The sequence below is a fragment of the Coregonus lavaretus genome (genome assembly GCF_964263955.1).
Source record: "Coregonus lavaretus genome assembly, chromosome: 13".
Classification (NCBI taxonomy): Eukaryota; Metazoa; Chordata; class Actinopteri; order Salmoniformes; family Salmonidae; genus Coregonus; species Coregonus lavaretus.
The window spans coordinates 18,867,514-18,892,272 of record NC_140000.1 but is presented as its reverse complement, the minus strand read 5'-3'; the positions used below and the strand labels follow the sequence as shown (position 1 = coordinate 18,892,272).

The 24,759-nt window shown below is 43.3% G+C and overlaps 1 protein-coding gene across 6 annotated transcripts in view; it reads right to left on the bottom strand.

The window, feature by feature from the left end:
- The window catches only part of LOC311140792 (growth factor receptor-bound protein 10-like), a 76,913-nt gene that overhangs the window by 22,417 nt on the left and 29,737 nt on the right, over positions 1-24,759 (bottom strand). For 3 of the 6 annotated variants that reach the window (XM_084176018.1, XM_084176019.1, XM_084176021.1), the window contains 3 exons: positions 21,465-21,561; positions 2,621-2,873; positions 1,248-1,380 (listed from right to left, as the gene is read on the bottom strand). In XM_084176018.1, the coding sequence (XP_084032144.1) occupies positions 1,248-1,380; positions 2,621-2,873; positions 21,465-21,561 (483 nt within the window). The remainder of the gene's footprint in view (positions 1-1,247; positions 1,381-2,620; positions 2,874-21,464; positions 21,562-24,759) is intronic. The other 3 variants (XM_084176020.1, XM_084176022.1, XM_084176023.1) reach the window with 2 other exon arrangements.

Below are 24,759 nucleotides of genomic sequence, written 5' to 3'. Positions count from 1 at the left end.
AGAGAGAGAGCTGGGTCCTTGACTGAGACTTTGAAGGGGAGGCAAATGAAAATCATATGGGCGTCGTGTAACAGATTGCCCAGTGATCCCTGACAGCCCAGGCCAGCCGGCAGCGTTGGCGTGCCTCCACTGCGCGGGGGCTGGGGATGAGAAATGAGAGCCTGTCAGAAAGCGCCCAGAGGTCGGAAAATTCTGTAAACAGCGCAACTTCTCACCAGCCCTACCCTGTCAGCCAGCCAGGCCGGCAGGGTCGGCATGCAGGCAGGCAGGAAGGCAGACAGGCGGACAAACAGACAGACAGACACAATTCTAGACGGCAGGCACTGCATGCTGGGAGAGCAAAGCAGAGCCAGCTGTGGAGCAGGGCCCATCTCTACGACCCCCAGCCTCACACGTGCACATACACACAGATGCACAAACGCGCGCACACACACACTCAGGCAAACTCACACACACTATGCAAGGTTTTTGGGCAACATATGTCTTTAGCGCAGTATAGTGGGCCAATCACAAGTTGTAAAAAAAAAATGCTTTAGAACTGCTTTACAACAGATGCATGTTGTAGCCAAAGGTACATAGTACTAACTAAATGGTTATTTTCCATCATCCAGCTCCCTGCATCTACAGACTACAGCCCATGCTGCCAGTTCTTACAGGCCAGACCTGGGTTCAAATAGTATTTGTCTTCTGTCAAATACTTTGATTGAGCCTGCCTGAAGTGCCAGATTGGCTGGGCTTGCACTTTCTACTGGTTCCATTGAGCCAGGCAAGCTCTATCAAGCAGTTCAAAGTATTTTAAAGAAAACAAATACAATTTGAACCCAGGGTCTGCCAATGCAGGCTCTGATCCCCAGCGCCATAAAAGTAAAGTCAGGATTAGCCAGGGATATTTATTAGAAATATACATAATTTTTACAGTAATCTCGGCTCTGTTATAGTAATGTGTGAAACTTCAGATGAATGTGATTAAGAGTGACTTTCTCTTCTAGTTAAGAGTTCACCGCAGCTGGAACAGGGGTGGGGGGTGGGGGGGGGGGGGGGGGGGGGGACGCAGAGAAAAAATGTTGCTGTTTTAAAGCTAGTTTCACTGATTCTGATGAGAGATAATGACCGTGGGAGAAATATACCAAACTGCCATTGTACTGTAAGATGTACGATACTATACTTTAGTTGCCATTTTCATGGACAATCTTCATGGTTACCTCAGCTACCATAGTAAGGACTGAAGAGAAGGGTCTCTGACTTACGTATGTGCCTGAGGGCTGACACGGAGGTAAAGACCCAGGGCTGAGGACAGGAGAGCTGGAGAGCTCGGGAAAGGGGTTGGGGATGGCCGGCAGAGAGGACGTCCGGAGCTGCTGCTCCTCTTCCTGCAGTCTCCTGAGAATCACAACATTCAGGGAGGACATTAACACAGTGAGGGACAGACACAGACAGACAGACTGACTGAAAAGGCTGTTAAGAAGCAGATGAATGCAGATCATGAGAACATGAGGACAGTCTCCCCTGATATAAACTCAATGCTTTGTGGCTGAGTATGAATAATGAATAATCCATGGTTTCACAGTGAGAGAGAGACTGCTGCCGAGCCGAGGCCTCATGCCCATTTCTCTCTGATCACTGCACTGTGAGCTGATTCTTTCTGCCACACCACAGGAAGATTGCCAGCGTTTTTGGAGCTACTATTTACATGCAATATTCATCGAACCATTATTTCAGGCAGTTTCAAGAGGAAAGTGCCCATTTCATGACCTGCTGCAAGGGCAATAGCCTGTTCATTCACTGTCTGCCTGTCAATAAGAAACCGACTAGGGCGGCGTCCCAAATGGCACCCTATTATTCCATTTATAGTGCATTACTTTTGACCAGGACCCATAGGGCTCTGGTCAAAAGTAGTACACTATGTAGGGAATAGAGTGCCATTTGGGATGCAGCCCCTGACTGTCAATCAGAAACAGACTAGATTTTGGCTTGGCTTAATCAGAGACTAGCATCTGAATTGAACTGCAGCAGCCAGGCAGATAGCCATCATTAGCATTTCTCTATACTTTCTCCAAACCCAAGCTGGTAAGGGAGGGGAGTTCAAAAGGAGAAGCTTTTGATGTAGTTTGATGTAGTTCCATGTGAGGCAGGAGCAGGGTGTTATTTGGAGGTCAGGACTGAATAATAAGCTGAACCATATCATTTCAATCCAACAGACAGAATGAGCCAATGATATATCTCATTACCAGCCAGTGCCAAACTTTCTCTAGGGATCGAAAATAATGGATGCTACAACTCTGACAGACAGGTTTAGATTTCATTAAGACCTGAGGTGAATAAAAGTTCCTCTCAACTTATGGGAGCAGTAGGCACCCTGTTTCTAGAATAAAAGAGAATTTGAACTTGGTCTCCCCCTCTGCTACGCTATGCTAGGGCAGGGGAAAGTGACAGGGGGAGAATGGGTCCCAGAGAGGCTGCGGATAGGCAAAACGATGAACTATAATAAGCACATATACCTGTCCCCACAGAGCATACTGAGAACATGGTCCCTTGTTTAGATGTGGAGGAATTGTATCTATTGGGTGTGTGTGTGTTGTGTGTGTGTGTGAATGTGCACGTGCCAACACAGCAGACATACCTGACGGCGAGGATGTGCATGGGCTGGGAGCGTCGGAGTCTCTGTTTGGGGGAGGTGGGGCTGGGCTGCAGCTCGCTGGGGGAGGCGTGGGGGTGGGGGGGCATGGGGGAGCTGCGGTGGTGGTCGCGGTGCACCTGGCCGTTGTGCTGCAGGAGGGGAACTGACTCAGACTGCACGCTGCTGCATGTGGAGTACAGGCTCTCGAACGAGGAGTTCATGTCATTCACCAGCGCCTCCAGGTCCACATCATCTTCTGTAGGGGGAGGAGGGAGAGAACGGAGAGAGAGGAGAGAGTGGGTCTGTGTGAGTGATATATCATATGCACATCCCACATTTCTCTACCGCACCAGGTTGACCTATACTGTTCACGTGCTTTATTCCTGCATGTAGGTTACACGTGTAAGAATCTACTTCTCTCAATACACACCTGTCATCACCAACCAGTCAGGCAGTGTAGCTGAACACACACAACACTAACATGGCATAGCTTAATCATCATTATCAACCAGTCAGGCAGTGATGCTAATTCAGCTGTTGAAACACTCCCTTAGTTAACTACATGTTAATGTTATCAAGGCTCTCTGTATCTCTGGGGAAGACTAGAGAACAAGCCTAGACCTGTAGTCTCAATACTCCCATCTCCCATCCTTCAGCATAATCACTACTGGCCTCAGGGTAAGAGAAACCAGGCCATTGGTTAAGAGGCACTCTCAGTGAGTCAATGGCGGATGGAAGTTTTGACAGTTCAGTGTTATGTCCCAAATGGCACCCTATTCCGTATATAATGCACTTTGGGACGTATACATTTTACATTACATTTTAGTCATTTAGCAGACGCTCTTATCCAGAGCGACTTACAGGAGCAATTAGGGTTAAGTGCCTTGCTCAAGGGCACATTGACAGATTTTTCACCTAGTCGGCTCGGGGATTAGAACCAGCGACCTTTCGGTTACTGGCACAACACTCTAAACCACTAAGCTACCTGCCGCCCCTGCCGTATACTTAGTTTCATTACTGTGGGGGAGTGACTGCAGGGCATGTCATCTCCTAATAATCATAATCTCTGAGACAATGAATACCAGTAATAGAAAAGTACTGATATTTTCTCAAATTTCCCCTGATGGTCCTTTTATTCCCCATTGCTATACAGCAGTTACCTATTTCACCACTAGATGCTGCTCAAACTCTACCATGCAATTCAGGGCTTTGGATGGTCACTGTGGCAATTGGAATGTTCTGCACTGTATGTTATTGTTACCTGGCTGGGCCGGGGTAAGTAGAAAGACCAATGCAATTCTTCATTCATTTATTCTAATGTTGTGGTTTTAATCAATCACTTTGAATGGTGAAATCCATAGCATGTGCAACAGGGCACACCACATTTTCTAAATGTTGCATCATGGCATGGATTTGCATACTATGGATTTGCAAGCCTAAATAGTTTTAATACACATTAATACTCTGAAGGCTTTTCGACCCAAATCTTATAACACCTTCATAATGAACCATTGTATGCATTCTCAAATGTAAAGCATGTAACTATAGCCTAATATTCAAACAAACAATGTGCCATTGAGAACAGTCCCCAATATCTCCCACCAACCTATGCTGACCCAGTGATGCAGTTGCTCTTCTTTTTTTTTTTTTTTTTTTTTTTTTTTTTAGTCATTTAGCAGATGCTCTCATCCAGAGCGACTTACAGGAGCAATTAGGGTTAAGTGCCTTGCTCAAGGGCACATCGACAGATTTTTCACCTAGTTGGCTCGGGGATTAGAACCAGCGACCTTTCGGTTACTAGCACAACGCTCTTACCCACTAAGCTACCTGCCGCCCTTCTTCACCCCCCCCCCCCCCCCCCCATACAGAGCTGCAGCTGACAGACAGACAAACCTGTGCCTTTTGAGGGACCTTTCCTGAAAATGTGTCCGTTAACCAGCTGTATCACAGGTGCCTAATCTGTCAGTATTAATAGTCAGTGAGGTAAGCCCCTTCCTACAAGATCCTGGAGAGTTATAGACACACGTAGGCTACAGCAGTGTACTGTACAGTCTAAAATAGCTTTGTGTTAGGTGAATAGTATTCATGTGTTTTGTAACAAGATAACATAAAGTTATACCTAAGTAGTCAGACATGTTGTCTACATGCCGTTACATGTGGGGGTGAAACCCTAGAAAGGAAGATCCAATCCGATCAAGATATTTGGGGGCATGGTTGGATAATAGCCATATTAGATTGTCAACAATAAGCTTGTGGCCTAATTTAATAGCTAGAACCGTGACGGGCAAACACTCAAGCAGCAGCGCACACACACACACACACCAACGGGGAAACAGGACCAGGGTTGTTTGTCTTTGACACTGTGTTTAGAAAATAGGAAAATTGCACTAGTGGGGCTTGGCAGAAGTTTTAGGGACATAAACATCTTTATTTATGCCCGTCAAACAAGCAGCAGTCACAGCAGGCCTGGCCCTACAATATTACTGCCATAAATTAGACACTCTTAAAATACCATGAGAGGAGACAGCAGCATTCATCAATTACCCTTGGCTCTGGAGCACGAGGACAACAAGGCAAGCAGAGCCAGGGATTGAAGGATAGGTTGGATGGAATGGGAAGCGACGGAATGAGGATGAAGCATATGGACAACAAAGCGACCTTTAAGAGACTTTGGGTCGTTGAAAAGCGCTATATAAGTCCCATGTAATATTATTATTAGCAAGACAAGCACAGCCAGTGACCGGATGGGTATGTAGCACGAGGACAACAAGCATAGACAGGGATGGGAAGGGATGGAACGGGATGCTAGGTTCAGGAACAGCAGAGGCTAGTGGGGCACAAGGCTAATAGAAGTCTGTCTGGAATAGAGCCTTGGTCAGGAGTAGAAGGTCTGGTCCGTCAGAAGGTAGATGCAGGGTCAGGGGAGCACTTGAAGGTTTAGACACTATCTAATAATAACTTCCATTACTGCCTGTTATAGGGCACCTGTTCATGTTGTCTCAAATGATGCATATTTTTTACATTTCAAGTAGACCTGAATTAGGCTAGAGAGACTGGACTGTCTAAATGAAGTTGTGACCACAAATATATCTTGTCTTGCATGCTAGATCTACCAGTAAAAGTAATTCTAGTAGTAGTTCTACAACTCCCTCCAGTGCCAGTGGCTAACACTAACCTGACATCCCCATGCAACATTTTCTCGCTAGTCTAGAGATCCGTCTCACGCAGAGGCCAGAAGAAAGAGATCGAGAGGGCGCTGTTCAATTTCCTTAAATGGCTAGTCATGCAATCTGAATGCTGAATACCTTATTAAGAGTAGTCGTCTCACTCTCTGATTAAATCAATCAGCAGAATTTACATTTTGGATTGAGAACACCTCGTTCAGGTTTCAGGCTTATTTTGATTTGGCTGAATGAATATAATAGCCTCTTAGAAAAAAATATAAACTATTAAAACCAAGACTTAAAAATAACTGATATTGACACAAGATGGAGGGAATGTTGGAACATAACTAACAAAATGACAGTTAACAAAAATGTACGCTTAATCCAGTATAAACTAATGTATAGAATTTATTACACAAGAGACTAAATTCACAAATTCTACTTCACAATGGCAGAGTCATGTCTTAAGTGTAAAACTAACAATGACTCAATAATCCATGCCTTCTGGGAATGCTATAAAGTCCAACAGTTATGGGTGGAGTTTGAAAGTTGTCTGTCAGAAGTATTACAATGTAAATGTATTTTAATCCGTCTGTCTGTATATTTCAAAACATGGCATATGAGGGAGCAGTGAGATAGATAGCCAATGGGTTGGACGATACTTTTCATCTTGAAAAAAACGTATACTTAAAAACTGGAAATCAACCCATCCTCAATCGTTAACACAATGGAAAGGTCAAATGCTTTATTATCTAAATGTTGAAAGTGCGTGGGCGACAGAGAGAAACTAAATGGTTCAGTGAGGCCATGTGGCGAAGAGTGATGTGGGCTCTGGAGATGGGGGTGTGAGCAGGTGGATCTGGGAAGGATGATGTTTGTGTGTGTTTGTATGCTGTCGTTTGTATGTGTATGTTTGTATTGTCAAAAATATATATATAATCTTACAAAAAATAAATAATAATATTAATAATAATAATATAATAGCCTACATACTGTCCTGGGATCAAATGGTATTTATTTTCTGTCAAATACTTTAGCTGCGCTTGACTGAGGTTGCCTAGCACAATGGAACAAAGGCAATAGTCCCAAAAGTGCAAACCCTGCCCATCCAGACAGGTTTAATCAAACGCTCAAAGTATTTGAAAAAAAATAAAAAATACTAATTGAACCCACGTCATACTCCTACTCCTACTACTACACATATGCTCGCTCAGTCAGTCTAGCAGAGCGTCCATCCAACTGTAAGTCTGACAGCCCCTCACTGTCTCTCAGTAGGGCAACAACAGTCACAGACAGATCATTATTCAGGTTATTGTCTGTCTTATTCAGGGCCTGTCCTGTTTGTCTGTCCTGTTTGTATTCCCTATTCAGAACACTACTTTTGACCAGGGGCCATAGGGCTCTGGTCAAAAGCAGAGCACTACATAGGCAATAGGGTGCATTACCTAGGCAATAGGGTGCATTACCTAGGCAATAGGGTGCATTACCTAGGCAATAGGGTGCATTACCTAGGCAATAGGGTGCATTACCTAGGCAATAGGGTGCATTACCTAGGCAATAGGGTGCATTACCTAGGCAATAGGGTGCATTACCTAGGCAATAGGGTGCCAGTTGGGACACACACTTTGTTTGTACTGTAGAGGCCAAGCCGGGGCTGGTGGCGGGACGTAGCGGTTAGCATAAAGCCCTCCACTGCGACGCAATGGTTCCCCCGCTCTCTCTCAGCATTCCAGCCCGTCTGCTTCAACGGCCGAAGCTTCCCTTTTCACTGTCTATTATTAATTTGTAAAAGGGAAAAGGCGGGCATGCCCTGGTGATAACTCCATAAAAGCTGTTTGGAATGTTTCCGATGCTTAGTAGACCATTATATGGACCGAATTCCATATGGCTTTTCTTTACAACCACTCAGGAATGTATGTATTCATTATAATCTTCCTATCTGAATTCATTATGAGTGGCGTCGTCTCAACCAAATTCCCCCGCACCCTTTCCCAATGTTCTTGTGCTACACAAACGTACTAAACTAAAGGAAAAGAGTATGCGTGATAGTTTTTGCCCTAGATAATATTAGTTACTCTTATGAGGAGTTTGGGATAACAAATCAAAAAGTACTTTAGTAAAAGTGATGTGTTGACAACGTAGCCCAGTCCCTCTAACCAGCCACTGTCAATTAGCATTCAGATGTGTAGAAAACAAAGGGAACTGGGGTGGCTGGGAGTCGGGAAATGGCACAACGTCATTGGGGTGTGACGAGGAGACCGGACGATAGGAAGACAACACAGGGGAAAATGGCCCACGTGAAAGGAATCAGCAGACCCATTCTTTCACAGTTCACACAGATACAGTCTTAACTGTACAGCGTGGTTCTACAGTGGATAGGACAATACTGGGACAATACAGAGTGGCAGTACACACCCACTGAGGACATGAGGGGTGGAGAAAAAATAAAGCAAAAATCAAAGCCCAATCAGAATGAACAGAAGCCTGTTCTTGGGAAACACTTAAATCAGCGTATTTAATTTACATCAGCTACCATAATCTCAAAAGAGCCACCCTCCTCACCACTAAAACCTTCTCTTTCATCTGAGAAATGCGCGCTTGGATATTGCCTGTTCCAGATTTCATCAAAACCTGAGCGCCAGCCGGGGCTACAAGCCAGGGCCTATGACTCTCCCCAAAGCATAAAGGAATAACTTTGGGAACAGGACTTAAATTTGGATACTTGAAATATAAGTTAACTTCTCAACTAGAAAGTGGATTATTGGAGTGCATTGGTACCATTGATAGGATTTATTACCTAGCAACTGTGTCTGTCTGGGACTGCCATCAGTCTTGTTCGTCCCAAATGGCACACTATGGCCCATAGGGCTCTGTTCAAAAGTAGTACACCATATAGGGAAGAGGGTGCCATTTGGGACAGGATGCCATTTTGAGTACAGGCCTATGCTTCAGTCCTATGCTTTAGCTTTGCAAAGGGAGGGTATATTACTGGAAAATGTCTAAGTTTACCAGTAAACTACCAGAATGTTGGTATCTTTCAAGGAATTTATGTAATCTATCACAATACATCTAGTGGCCGTTTTGGGTACTTCAGATTATCACAGGTGTCTAATTATCTCTGGCCCTTTTTACATAAAAATGTTTTAGTCATTTAGCAGCCGCTTTTATCCAGAGCAACTTACAGTAGAGAGTGCATGCATTTTCAAAATGGTCCCCGTGGGAATTGAACCCACAACCCTGCAAGTGCCATTCTCTACCAAGTGAGCCACAAAGAACTCTGGCCTTATCACTTAAAAAATTGAATGAAAAAGCTGTAAAACATTATCCTAAATATAAACCATCAACTTAGTGAATACCATTGGTGTTTAATATGAGGTTTTCAGCATGAAATATCCTGGTATACACCTTACACTGTATGTAGCCTGGAAACAAGGGCTCAGTCAATTTGTTGCCTTTCAACTTCTGGCGCATTGACACACTGCTGGTAATGTCGTTAAATATAAATTATACTGAACCAAAATATAAACACAACCTGCAACAATTCAAAGATTTTACTGAGTTACAGTTCATATGAGGAAATCAGTCAATTGAAATAAATAAATTAGGCCCTAATCTATGGATTTCACATGACTGGGAATACAGATATGCATCTGTTGGTCACAGATACCTTAAAAAAAAGTGTAGTTCTGTGCATTCGGATTGCCATCGATAAAATGCAATTGTGTTCATTGTCCGTAGCTTATGCCTGCCCATTCCATAACCCCACCGCCACCATGGGCACTCTGTTCACAACGTTGACGTCAGAAAACCGCTCGCCCATACGACGCCATTCACATGGTCTGCGGTTATGAAGCCAGTTGGACGTACTTCCAAATTCTGTAAAACGACGTTGGAGGCGGCTTATGGTAGAGAAATTAACATTAAATTCTCTGGCAACAACTCTGGTCGACATTCCTGCAATCAGCATGCCAATTGCATGCTCCCTCAAAACTTCTGTGGCATTATGTTGTGTGACAAAACGGTACGTTTTAGAGTGGCCTTTTATTGTCCCCAGCACAAGGTGCACCTGTGTAATGATCATGCTGTTTAATCAGCTTCTTGATATGCCACACCTGTCAGGTGGATGGATTATCTTGGCAGAGGAGAAATTCTCATTAACAGGGATATACATTTGAGAGAAATAAGCTTTTTGTGCATATGGAAAATATTTTATTTCAGATCATGAAACATGGGACAAACACTTTACATGTTGCGTTTATATATCTGTTCAGTGTACATATGTTAAAACTATTAAATAACGTACACAGAATTTGAAAGATATGGTAATTCTCTGGTGAGGAAAATTATTTTAAAAAACAAACATTTTTTTAAACATAGTATAAGCTAGGGCTGGGAATTGCCAGGGACCTCACGATAAGATATTATCACTATACTTAGGTGCCGATACGATATGTATTGCGTTTCTCACGATTCTATATGCATTTGCGATTCGATACTGCGATTTTATTGCGATTTGATGTTCCAAACATATTGCTCACTATATGTCTGCTGCAGAGAGAAAAGAGAGAGCATGAGAAAATGAGTTTTGATCAGTCATGGAAATAAATGTGCTGAAAACATGTTGGCTCACTATATAAAAAGAAGATGGAGAACAGGCAATAGGATGTTCAAAAAAAATAACAATTTCGATTTTTGGAGTCAAAGTATCGATATAATATCATATAATATCTTCCAAAATAATATGTACCTGTATACATTTCTTCCCATATCACTAATATAAATCACTACGATGACAACGTTAGCAATGTTAGCATTCCTATAGACTTCGCTAGCTAGCTATGTGGCACAACAGATTGCAAATATCCTAATGTTTTCTACATAAAAACATCTTGGCATTGTTTCTGTCCTTCGTCAATGGTATTCTGTTTGTAACAACATCGTCTTTCAAGTATTGATCTTTGATTGAAAAGGGAAATAGCCTGTGTGGACAACGACAATAAGATATAGTTTAAATACGCCAGCTAGCTAACCGTCCATGTTAAGTCTATGGGAATGCTAACATCGGCGTCATCGTGCTTATAGTACATTAATACAAACGCAAAAAATAAATCAATAATTTTCCTCAACAGATAATTAACACATCTATCAAATAATGTGCATGTTATTTAATAGTTTTGAAAAATGTAATTCATAGTTAACGACATCTCCACCCTGGGTTTGTTTGTGTGTCAATGCGCAGGAAATTGAAAGACAAATGTGTTCAAAATGGCTCGGGTCAAATAGGCGAGGCTACATAAGGTGAATACAGTATCACTACAGCAAGCAGACCATGCAGAAGGGAGGTTTTCAGTAAGGACAGTTACAAACTACCCTCTAATGGAACTAAACTGCAAAATAATTAAAACGTAGGCATATATGACAAAGTAAATACAACTTCATAAACAAGCATATAGACTCGCCAAGTACATTTACCCGAAATTTGATTTGGTGAAATAGTGCTGCCACAGTAAACAGACAGTATATAGACGATAAACATAATATACAGACAGAATACACTCAGTTGGCAGTTTATTAGGTACGCCAGAACAGCCTGAATTCTTCGGGGCATGGATTCTACACAAGGTGTCGGAAAACGTTCGTTGCTCAATTGGTATCAAGCAACCTGTACCAGGCAGGATGAGTCCATCATGCCAGGATTTTTGCTTACGCCAAATTCTGACTCTTACGCCAAATCTTGACACCGCTGTTGTACTGAGCCGTTATTTGCTTGTTTGTGGCCCGCCTGTTAGCTTGCCAATCTCCTTTGACCGCTCTCATCAACAAGCTTTTTTAATTTGCAAAAATTTATAAAAACCTTTTTTCACTTTGTCGTTATGGGGTATTGTGTGTAGATTGATGAGGAAAACAAGTAATTTAATCCATTTTAGAATAAGGCTGTAATGTAACAAAATGTGTAAAAGGTCAACGGGTCTGAATACTTTCCGAATGCACTAAATGTGCACATATAGTACAATGAGCAAAGTACAGTTCTAGGACGTTAGTGCAGGGTGTGTTGTCCGTGAATGTGTAGTGCCGGTTGGTGAGGGCCACAACGCGGGGGAAGAAGCTGTTCAGGTGGTGGGAGGTTTTTGTTGTGATTGACCTGAACCATTTGCCAGAAGGGAATGTCTTTCTAACAGGGGGTGTCCAGGGTGGGACGGATCGGCTATGATCTTTCCTGCACGCTTTGCCCTGGAGTCGAGCAGGTCCTCGATCGAGGGCAGTTAGCAGCCGATGACTCTCCCGGACAATCCACTGCAGTTTGCCCTTGAAGCAAGGCAGACGCATTCCCGAACCAGACAGTGATCGAGGAGGTGAGGATGGACTCGATGATGGCCATGTAGAACAGAATCAGTATGGTCGTTGAGAAGTTCAATTTCTTCAGCTGATGCAAGAAGTATATTTGCTGGTGAAGATGGCTGCCGTTTTACAGCCCTCTAACCAATTGTACTATTATGTGTGTTTTTCCGCGTTATTTGTAATTTATTTTGTACATAATGTTTCTGCCATCGTCTCTTATAACCAAAAAGAGCTTCTGGATATCAGGACAGCGATTACTCACCTCGTATTGGACAAAGATTTTTTCTTCAACGAGGCGGCCGCGAAGGATATCATACAGACACCCGACAAGGCCCAAATCCCCGTCATTCGCGTGAGGAAGAGACGGAGATATCGTGGACGTAGATCGGGGTGCCTTGTAAGGATCCGACGGCGAGCGAGTAAACTGCCTCTTCCATCAATCCTATTAGCCAACGTTCAATCTTTTGAAAATAAATTGGACGACTTAAGATTACGGTTATCCTACCAACGGGACATTAAAAACTGTAATATCTTGTGTTTCACCGAGTCGTGGCTGAACGACGACAATGATAACATTCAGCTAGCAGGCTATACGCTACATCGGCAGGACAGAACGGCTGACTCCGGTAAGACAAGGGGTGGCGGTCTGTGTATATTTGTAAACAACAGCTGGTGCACAAAATCAAATACTAAGGAAGTCTCGAGGTTTTGCTCGCCTGAGGTAGAGTATCTTATGATAAGCTGTAGACCACACTATTTACCAAGAGAGTTTTCATCTATATTTTTCATAGCTGTCTATTTACCACAACAAACCAATGCTGGCATTAAGATTGCACTGAATGAGTTGTACAAGGCCATTAATCAACAGGAAAACGCTCATCCAGATGCAGTGCTCCTAGTGGCCGGGGACTTTAATGCAGGGAAACTTAAATCCGTTCTACCTAATTTCTACCAGCATGTTAAATGTGCAACCAGAGGGAAAAAAACTCTAGACCACCTTTACTCCACACACAGAGACGCATACAAAGCTCTCCCTCGCCCTCCATTTGGCAAATCTGACCATAACTCTATCCTCCTGATTCCTGCTTATAAGCAAAAACTAAAGCAGGAAGCACCAGTGACTCGGTTAATAAAAAAGTGGTCAGATGACGCAGATGCTAAGCTACAGGACTGTTTTGCTAGCACAGACTGGAACATGTTCCGGGACTCTTCAGACAGCATTGAGGAGTACACCACATCAGTCACTTGCTTCATCAATAAGTGCATCGATGATGTCGTCCCCACAGTGACCGTACGTACATACCCCAACCAGAAGCCATGGATTACAGGAAACATCCGCACTGAGCTAAAGGGTAGAGCTGCCGCTTTCAAGGAACGGGACTCTAACCCGGACGCTTATAAGAAATCCCGCTATGACCTCCGACGAACCATCAAACAGGCAAAGAGTCAATACAGGACTAAGATTGAATCGTACTACACTGGCTCTGACGCTCGTCGGATGTGGCAGGGCTTGAAAACTATTACAGACTACAAAGGGAAGCACAGCCGCGAGCTGCCCAGTGACACAAGCCTACCAGACGAGCTAAACCACTTCTATGCTCGCTTCGAGGCAAGCAACACTGAAGCATGCATGAGAGCACCAGCTGTTCCGGATGACTATGTGATCACGCTCTCCGTAGCCGATGTGAGTAAGACTTTTAAGCAGGTCAACATTCACAAGGCCGCAGGGCCAGACGGATTACCAGGACGTGTACTCCGAGCATGTGCTGACCAACTGGCAAGTGTCTTCACTGACATTTTCAACATGTCCCTGACTGAGTCTGTAATACCAACATGTTTCAAGCAGACCACCATAGTCCCCGTGCCCAAGGACTCTAAGATAACCTGCCTAAATGACTACCGACCCGTAGCACTGACGTCTGTAGCCATGAAGTGCTTTGAAAGGCTGGTCATGGCTCACATCAACAGCATTATCCCAGAAACCCTAGATCCACTCCAATTTGCATACCGCCCCAACAGATCCACAGATGATGCAATCTCTATTGCACTCCACACTGCCCTTTCCCACCTGGACAAGAGGAACACCTACGTGAGAATGCTATTCATTGACTACAGCTCAGCATTCAACACCATAGTGCCCTCTAAGCTCATCACTAAGCTAAGGATCCTGGGACTAAACACCTCCCTCTGCAACTGGATCCTGGACTTCCTGACGGGCTGCCCCCAGGTGGTAAGGGTAGGTAACAACACATCTGCCACACTGATCCTCAACACGGGGGCCCCTCAGGGGTGCATGCTCAGTCCCCTCCTGTACTCTCTGTTCACCCATGACTGCATGGCCAGGCACGAGTCCAACACCATCATTAATTTTGCCGACGACACAACAGTGGTAGGCCTGATCACCGACAACGATGAGACAGCCTATAGGGAGGAGGTCAGAGATCTGGCCGTGTGGTGCCAGGACAACAACCTCTCCCTCAACGTGACCAAGACAAAGGAGATGATTGTGGACTACAGGAAAAAAAAGAGGACTGAGCACGCCCCCATTCTCATCGACGGGGCTGTAGTGGAACAGGTTGAGAGCTTCAAGTTCCTTGGTGTCCACATCACCAACAAACTATCATGGTCCAAACACACCAAGATAGTCGTGAAGAGGGCACGACAAAGCCTATTCCCCCTCAGGAGACTAAAAAGATTTGGCATGGGTCCTCAGATCCTCAAAAAATTCTACAGCTGCACCATCGAGAGCATCCTGACTGGTTGCATCACCGCCTGGTATGGCAACTGCTTGGCCTCTGACCGCAAGGCACTACAGAGGGTAGTGCGTACGGCCCAGTACATCACTGGGGCAAAGCTTTCTGCCATCCAGGACCTCTATACCAGGCGGTGTCAGAGGAAGGCCCTCAAAATTGTCAAAGACTCCAGCCACCCTAGTCATAGACTGTTCTCTCTGCTACCGCACGGCAAGCGGTACCGGAGTGCCAAGTCTAGGTCCAAAAGACTTCTCAACAGCTTCTACCCCCAAGCCATAAGACTCCTGAACAGCTAATCATGGCTACCCGGACTATTTGCACTGCCCCCCCACCCCATCCTTTTTACGCTGCTGCTACTCTGTTAAGTATTTATGCATAGTCACTTTAACTCTACCCACATGTACATATTACCTCAACTACCTCAACTAGCCGGTGCCCCCGCACATTGACTCTGCAACGGTACCCCCCTGTATATATAGCCTCCCTACTGTCACTTTATTTAATTTCTGCTCTTTTATTTTTAATTTTTTGTCTTTTTTTTTGTTTTGTTTTTTATGTTTTAAAAAATATATATATTTTTTTTTTTTTTCTCAACACTTTTTTTTGTTGTTGTTTTATTTTTACTTTTTTTGTTTAAAATAAATGCACTGTTGGTTAAGGGCTGTAAGTAAGCATTTCACTGTAATGTCTGCACCTGTTGTATTCGGCGCATGTGACCAATAAAATTTGATTTGATTTGATTGCTGTGATGTCTTCCCACTTGAGGTTCTGGGAGATGATGGTCCCGTGCTTACAGCTGAGCCATTGATTTCAAGGGGGAGAGGTGGTGAGGACTGTTTCCTGATGTCCATCTCCACGGTTTTGAGAGTGTTCAACTCCAGGCCATCATTCGGTCAACCTTTCTCCGGTACATGGACTCATCACCATTGGAGATAAGGCCCACCAGGGTGGTGTCATCTTCAAACTTGAGTAGCTTGACAGACGCATCGTTGGAGGTGCAGTCATTGGTGTAGAGTGAGTAAAGGAGACGCAACCATGCGATGGTCCCTTGCTGAGGGATAGAGAGTCCGAGAGGTGTTTCCCCAGGTTCACGTATTGTGTCCTGTTGGTCAGGAAATCGGTGATCCACCGACAGCTGGAGTCAGATACGTTCAGCTGTTGAGTTTGTCCTGCAACCACTCTGGGATGATGATGTTAAGGCCTCATAGAAGTGAGAGAAATCCAAATGAAGTGTTTTGGTGGTGGGGGGGTGGGACCTGGAGAAGAATGCCTTGCCGGGCCTAGCCCAACCCCTCCCTGGGCCTGCCATGTCTGGATCACAACAACCCTGCAGAAGAGGGGCCCCTGAGATTCAGCCTATAGCTATGTCCTCCAGATTCAGTCCCAAATGGCTCCCTATTCCCTTAATAGTGCACTACTTTTGACCAGAGCCCTATAGTGCATTACATTGGGAATAGTGTGTCATTTGGGACCCCAGCCTCCTCCAGTCCACCATGACTTATCTCCTTATGCAATAACTGAAGGCTGCATCGAGATTCTCCACACTTCTCCCAAAGTGTGAACATGCACAATCCTCGTCATGGATTTAAAAGCATTGCATTGGTGTAAAGAATGTCTGGAGAGGGAGTGCCCACCATTGTTCAATCCATGACGGGGAGTGGGGAGTGAGCAAGTTGGTGGAGAATGAGGATGAGATCCTGCTGCTCACAAACAGCCTAGCCAGGGGAGCAGCAGCAGTATATGCGTCCCAAATGACACCCTATCCTTATAGTGCACTACTTTTGACCAGAGCAGTGCCCATAAGGCTCCGGTCAAAAGAAGTGCACTAAATAGGAAATAGGTTCCATTTGGGATGCAGGCAGCAGTGTTTATCTGATCTCTCCTGCTAATCTCTCTCCCACCTGCCCAGCCCATCTCATGGGAATGTATGGGAGCAAGAGGAGGAACCAATCATTTTGAAGAAAGGGGAGCGTCCCATGGGGTTTCTTTAAGAATGGAGCCCAAACACATTATTCACTGCATACCACAGTCCTGTATGATAAACATCTCTTATTAACCCTTCACCGACCAGACCACACCTGGCCTTCAGTGTAGCATATGTATGAACATAGCAAATAGTAAGTCAATAGTTAAAGCAACAACACTGAACTAAAGGCAGACTTGCAAAGGCTGTGAAAGGCTGCAAAGGCGATGAATACTAGACTACTACTGGACTGGTAAATAGGACTTAAGAAATGATGGCAAAACTACCACACCAGAGACTTAAAACCTTTGGTCCCATTAACAGCACAACACAACACCATGCTCCCCATACACAGCAACAGCGCAAAACCCAAATAATCTTTCACCTCATTTCGGCCTAGTACTAATTCTCGCTACTGACGTACTTAATTATCTGAAAAATTATAATCTGCAACAGGATTTAGCCATGTCAACAAAACTGCACCTTGACAACAATACATTTCTTAACACAACAATGTTATAAAATCTTATAATAACATGTCATAACATACCCGGGTCAGTTTGTACAGTACATTTGTGTGTGTTGACAAATTATATCAGTCCTTTTCAAAGTAAACCTACAATAAACTGCTTCAATCCCCGATGTATCAAATTATTCAGGGTGCCGTTTCAACAAAAGCCTGTTGTTCTTTCTGCCTAAGCACCAATGAGGTTTATGACAAACACACAAAGTAGGTCTTAGCCCTCAGCTCTATTAAAATCCTATAAGCACAAGTGTGGGTTTTGGGGAAAAGGAGTTCCGAACTTCACAGAGGATTATAGCACTGCAACAATACCATAACACCAGAAATATGTTCCAGAAATATGTATGAGCTTCTGATATCATAAACATTGTGCTATGGATTTAGGGATGGCTATGAGTAATTGAGTACTCGAATACTCAAACTGATGTCAAAACTTGATCTTTAACCAGAGGCAAAAAAAAAATCAAATGCTGTGTGGCGACAAAGCGTCTTCTGCCAAGTTGTGCTATTTCATTGATTTCATGGTGTGAATTGTTTGTCAATGTCAATGAATTCCCTGCTATATATCAAAATTATAACCAGTAGTAAATGTAGGCTACCGTTAATCATTGCAGATTTCATTTTTTTGGGCCCGCGCTACAGATGACTTTATCAGTCCGCTAATAAAGGACTAATAAAGGCCCAGTGCACTACTATATATTTTTAAAAATTATATACATTATTAAAATTTTTCAGGGGGTGCTGCAGCACCTTCAGCACCCCTATATCCCGCGGCTACGCATGTCTGTCTGGTTTCTCCATCTTGTCACTATTGTGTGAACACCCACGCTTGAGTGCGCACAGATGTAGGCTATACCAGGATAGGCGTCGGCGTTAGAGTTCAGAAATCTGCATTTTCAAAATGCTGCGTTTTATGTTGAAAGTCAGTGTTTTTTTTATTCAGTAGTGATCAGGGGCGTGCAACTATAGTTTTCCTTCACAGAAATTCCATTAGTGCAACACATTCGTCAGAAAATAGCTTAATTTTCATCAATGACAACAGAAGTGCAACGCTAATTGGTTAGCAGCCACACAATTAAATGAGCTTACAATGAAAAAGAACAGTTTTTTTGGCAAAAAACGATGCATGGCCATCATACTGTATTTCTAATGTTTATCATAGAAAGAAAGTAGCCAGCCATTTCCTAATCTAATGTTTTGCTTGAAGTTAATCTTGCATTTTACCAGAGAAAAGGAGGCTACACCGAGTCCGTGTCAGAGCACTGTCTGCAGATAGAATCCCAGTTAGTGAATTCTCATCAGAGTGCAAAAGTGCAACTGAAGCACAAAATTAGTCTGACGCAGAGCAGAAATTACAATAATATACATTTTGGATCTGCGTTTAAAAAATGCAGCAAGATATTTCTTATGCGTTTTACCCTTTTTTAATTTTTTTCGTAAAAAAACGGGGGGAAAGCAGCAGCAGCAATCTCGCATCACATATTTTGCCGCAGCTGTGAGTGACCCCACCAGAGCCGAGCAGATAACACAGCTCTATGGTTTCAATGAATGATTCTCAAATGGCACTTGTTTTTTATTGACTGAATATACAGTGGGGAGAACAAGTATTTGATACACTGCTGATTTTGCAGGTTTTCCTACTTACAAAGCATGTAGAGGTCTGTAATTTTTATCATAGGTACACTTCAACAAAAATCCAGAAAATCACATTGTATGATTTTTAAGTAATTAATTTGCATTTTATTGTATGACATAAGTATTTGATACATCAGAAAAGCAGAACTTAATATTTGGTACAGAAACCTTTGTTTGCAATTACAGAGATCATACGTTTCCTGTAGGTCTTGACCAGGTTTGCACACACTGCAGCAGGGATTTTGGCCCACTCCTCCATACAGACCTTCTCCAGATCCTTCAGGTTTCGGGGCTGTCGCTGGGCAATACGGACTTTCAGCTCCCTCCAAAGATTTTCTATTGGGTTCAGGTCTGGAGACTGGCTAGGCCACTCCAGGACCTTGAGATGCTTCTTACGGAGCCACTCCTTAGTTACTCTGGCAGTGTGTTTCGGGTCGTTGTCATGCTGGAAGACCCAGCCACGACCCATCTTCAATGCTCTTACTGAGGGAAGGAGGTTGTTGGCCAAGATCTCGCGATACATGGCCCCATCCATCCTCCTCTCAATACGGTGCAGTCTTCCTGTCCCCTTTGCAGAAAAGCATCCCCAAAGAATGATGTTTCCACCTCCATGCTTCACGGTTGGGATGGTGTTCTTGGTGTTGAGCCCCAGACCGAGGGTGATTGACCGTCATCTTGAACTTCTTCCATTTTCTAATAATTGCGCCAACAGTTGTTGCCTTCTCACCAAGCTGCTTGCCTATTGTCCTGTAGCCCATCCCAGCCTTGTGCAGGTCTACAATTTTATCCCTGATGTCCTTAAACAGCTCTCTGGTCTTGGCCATTGTGGAGAGGTTGGAGTCTGTTTGATTGAGTGTGTGGACAGGTGTCTTTTATACAGGTAACGAGTTCAAACAGGTGCAGTTAATACAGGTAATGAGTGGAGAACAGGAGGGCTTCTTAAAGAAAAACTAACAGGTCTGTGAGAGCCGGAATTCTTACTGGTTGGTAGGTGATCAAATACTTATGTCATGCCATAAAATGCAAATTAATTACTTAGAAATCATACAATGTGATTTTCTGGATTTTTGTTTTAGATTCCGTCTCTCACAGTTGAAGTGTACCTATGATAAAAATTACAGACCTCTACATGCTTTGTAAGTAGGAAAACCTGCAAAATCGGCAGTGTATCAAATACTTGTTCTCCCCACTGTATATGGGGCAATTTAGCAATTAGAACTTATCTGTAATGGTTATGATAAATTAGACATTGTTGCATGCTGTTGGCATACAGATAAATGCGCACATATATTTTTTCCCAGTCTGGGCCTTGTGTACAAAAAATATTGTTAGTTTTTTATTTGAGTACTCGAACAGTAAAAAAATAAGTAAAATGCCCATCCCTACATGGATAACAGACAATGCGTTATCAAAGGGTCTATATTAATAATAATGACCAATGTTGAAATGTATAGTTTCAACGGTCTAAACAATGAACAGTTGCCTTTTATGGTATATTAAACATTTTTTGGCCATTCTTAATTTTTATTTTTTATTTTACAAAGCGTTCTCTCATATTACTATATATAATTTGTAATGGAACTATACAAACTTTCACTGTGAAAATTATTTTATATTTTTCCCCATTCATACGTTGTTCTTCATCCTAGATTCCAGTGCAGTGCTCTCCCTTGACAGTGAAAAATGTATAATGTAATTTCTGCTCCATTTATTTCCATGACAGCACCAAGCTTTCTCATCCACTACCAGACAGTTCAAAAACCTTCAAGCTTTACCTCCCATGCTGGGGCAATATTGTGCGTAAATCTCATGCTCCGATTATCATGGATGAAATTTGTATAGCACAATTAGATTGAAAGCTTAATTATAATGGCACCCCATGTCTTTACAAATCACCCTTTGAACTGCTGAAATGTTTACAGCGGAAGAGCCCCCGAATATATATCCTAATCTGAATTTAATGAGCGACGGAGCCCTCTGCAATAAAATGCATCAACAGTAACCCCCTAACCCATATCAAAGCGCGTGCATGCACACACAAACACTGAAAAGACACACACACACACCTTAAAAACCACAAACACAATTGTTGATTAAACTGGAATACAGAAAATTTGATTGCAAATCTCAGATCTGGGAATTAACAATGTGATACGGATTGTCTGATGCTGCAATTCCAATACAAATAGGCCAAATTTCAGAAAATAATATTGTTAGTGATGTTAGTATTCTCAGAGAAAAAAACAGTGATTATTATATATATATTAAACAGTTGTCTTTATTTTCTGAGGTCAATTATGCAGCCTAAAATATGTTGCATCCTACTCCTGGAAATGTACTGACAGACCATCAATACTTACACCATATACATATACCATCTACATCTGTCAAATAATTTGAGCAGTGACACAATAATCTAATGAATATTTCCATGCCAATTTCTAAGTACTGACATTCTAAGAACACCAACCTTGATGGTTAGGAGAGTTCCGATTGGTTGACTTCTGGAAACTCGGCCCAATTAGATCTGCTGGTCTGTGATTGGAGGCTCGGTCTACATTGTCCTGCTGAGAAAAAAGCCAACAGAGCAGTCATGCCAAAAGCGTTATTCACAACTTCAGCATCACATCATAACACTGGGTTTGTCCTTGTCTATCTAGTCTAACACTCAGAGGAACATTCATTTGGTTAAGACCTTACTGTATGTAGTATCAATCTGGGAAATCATGAGGTTGAGAAAACAACACAATCTCATTGTACAGTGCCTTGCAAAAGTATTCATCCACCTTGCCGTTATTCCTATTGTGTTGCATTACAACCTGTAATTTAAATTGATTTTTATTTGGATTTCATGTAATGGACATAGACAAAATAGTCCAAATTGGTGAAGTGAAATGAAAAAAATAACTTGTTTCGAAAAATTCTACAAAATAAATAACGGAAAAGTGGTGCGTGCATATGTATTCACCCCCTTTGCTATGATGCCCCTAAATAAGATCTGGTGCAGCCAATTACCTTCAGAAGTCACATAATTAGTTAAATAAAGTCCACCTGTGTGCAATCTAAGTGTCACATGATCTCAGTATATATACACCTGTTCTGAAAGGCCCCAGAGTCTGCAACACCACTAAGCAAGGGGCACCACCAAGCAAGTGGCACCATGAAGACCAAGGAGCTCTCCAAACAGGGCAGGGACAAAGTTGTGGAGTTACAGATCAGGGTTGGATTATAAAAAAATATCTGAAAATTTGAACCTCCCACGGAGCACCATAAAATCCATTATTAAAAAATGTAAAGAATATGGCACCACAACAAACCTGCCAAGAGAGGGCCGCCCACCAAAACTCACGGACCAGGCAAGGAGGGCATTAATCAGAGAGGCAACAAAGACACCAAAGATAACCCTGAAGGAGCTGCAAAGCTCCACAGCGGAGATTGGAGTATCTGTCTATAGGACCACTTTAAGCCGTACACTCCACAGAGCTGGGCTTTACGGAAGAGTGGCCAGAAAAAAGCCATTGCTTAATGAAAAAAATAATGGTGTTCGCCTAAAGGCATGTGGGAGACTCCCCAAACATATGGAAGAAGGTACTCTGGTCAGATGAGACTAAAATTGAGCTTTCTGGCCATCAAGGAAAACGCTATGTCTGGCGCAAATCCAACACCTCTCATCACCCCGAGATGTTTTTCATCAGCAGGGACTGGGAAACTGGTCAGAATTGAAGGAATGATGGATGGCGCTAAATACAGGGAAATTCTTGAGGGAAACCTGTTTCAGTCTTCCAGAGATTTGAGACTGGGACGGAGGTTCACCTTCCAGCAGGACAATGACCCTAAGTATACTGCTAAAACAACACTCGAGTGGTTTAAGGGGAAACATTTAAATGTCTTGGAATGGCCTAGTCAAAGCCCAGACCTCAATCCAATTGAGAATCTGTGGTATGACTTAAAGATTGCTGTACACCAGCGGAACCCATCCAACTTGAAGGAGCTGGAGCAGTTTTGCCTTGAAGAATGGGCAAAAATCCCAGTGGCTAGATGTGCCAAGCTTATAGAGACATACCCCAAGAGACTTGCAGCTGTAATTGCTGCAAAAGGTGGCTCTACAAAGTATCGACTTTGAGGGGGGGTGAATAGTTATGCACGCTCAAGTTTTCTGTTTTTTTTGGTCTTATTTCTTGTTTGTTTCACAATAAAAAATATTTTGCATCTTCAAAGTGGTAGGTATGTTGTGTAAATGAAATGATACAAACCCCCCAAAAAATCCATTTTAATTCCAGGTTGTAAGTCATCAAAATAGGAGAAATGCCAAGGGGGGGTGAATACCTTCGCAAGCCACTGTATGTAGTCCACAGCAGAAGGACTAGTTTTTCAGTCTATAGGATATTAATCCGGGCATAGATTGTGTTCAGAAGAACGGTGCCCAGAGGAGATAGTACAGGTGTGAAAAGCGATCCACAGGGAGAACCACAGTGTTGAGAGCCAATGTTCAGAGTTCTCCCCCGTGTTTATGCTCGTTGTTCGGTAGATAGGCTAGTTGTTTTCTTTAAAGCAACTTTGCTTTGTTCTGCCTCAGAGGTAGGCCTAAACAGCGAGTAGCGGAGAACTTAATACGATTACAGGGCTTCCCACAGAAACACATGCTCCCAGAGAACACTGTCTTCTTGTACAAAAAAAATCCATACAAAACAAGTGTGGGAGATCCATAATGTCAGCACTGATTGGAGTACTCACAGCATGCCCCAGGAACAGAATGTACTGTGGTCTACTATTGAGTTTGGCTTGCTAGGGTGCTCACACACACACACACACACGTCAACACTAAGACCTCTTTTGATATGGCAGAAAAAGCTGTAGCTCTTGTAATGCCTCAGTGAGAGAGGTAATATGATTTATGAAATGGTTTTGTTGTGAAATTGAAGAGGGTTGAACATTCTTTCGTAATTTTGTACACTGGTTTTCATGGTCGACCCTTGGTAAGTATGATTCACAACTTGAAGGAGCCCACTTCAATAAACAAACACTACACAATCTTAGTTAGGCCTCTGGCCACATAGCCTACTATCACAAAATGTGTAATAATAACTCTTCTAACCAAAAAAGTAGCATCTACGCCATCTAAATCCCAACATTTAAGTTCCGTTTTTAATATGATCTAAATCAACTCACTGAGAAAAAGCAGCAGCAGTATAGTGGCCCTCTACACTCTCGTCCTCCTGACTCCAAGCTAATCCCAGTGCAAAGTGTCTGGACATAGTCGACACCACCAGACTAGACAGGGCTAAAGGTCCAGCTACCAGAGTGTGACTGATCCCTCCAGCCCAGCCCCGACCGACTCCCCCCACCCAAACGGCTGCAGCCAGTGACATGCTTGCTGGGACGGGGCCAGCCATGTATGCCAGTCCCAGCGAGCCCAGGGTTCAGCTCCAGTGAGCCCCAGCCCCCCGGCACCAAACGCACCTCAGCCTTTAACGCTGGTGCTCTATACGGCTCTCTGGGACTGGGACTGGTCTGGTTAGAGCGCTAGACCCTCATCTGCTGGGGACTGAGGCATTGTCTTCCCCTTCCTCTGTTTAGAAAACATCCCCCTCCCTAACCCTTCCCGGGAATTAGCAGACCTTTAAAGCATACGTTGGGTTGGTCTGGACTGTCAACAAAAAGCCCAACGATCATACATCCTTTGACACCCTCTTGGCAATTGACTGAATGTTAACCTTGGAGATTTGGGAGCCAAAAAATAGGACTCTCTGTTTTTGCATAATTCT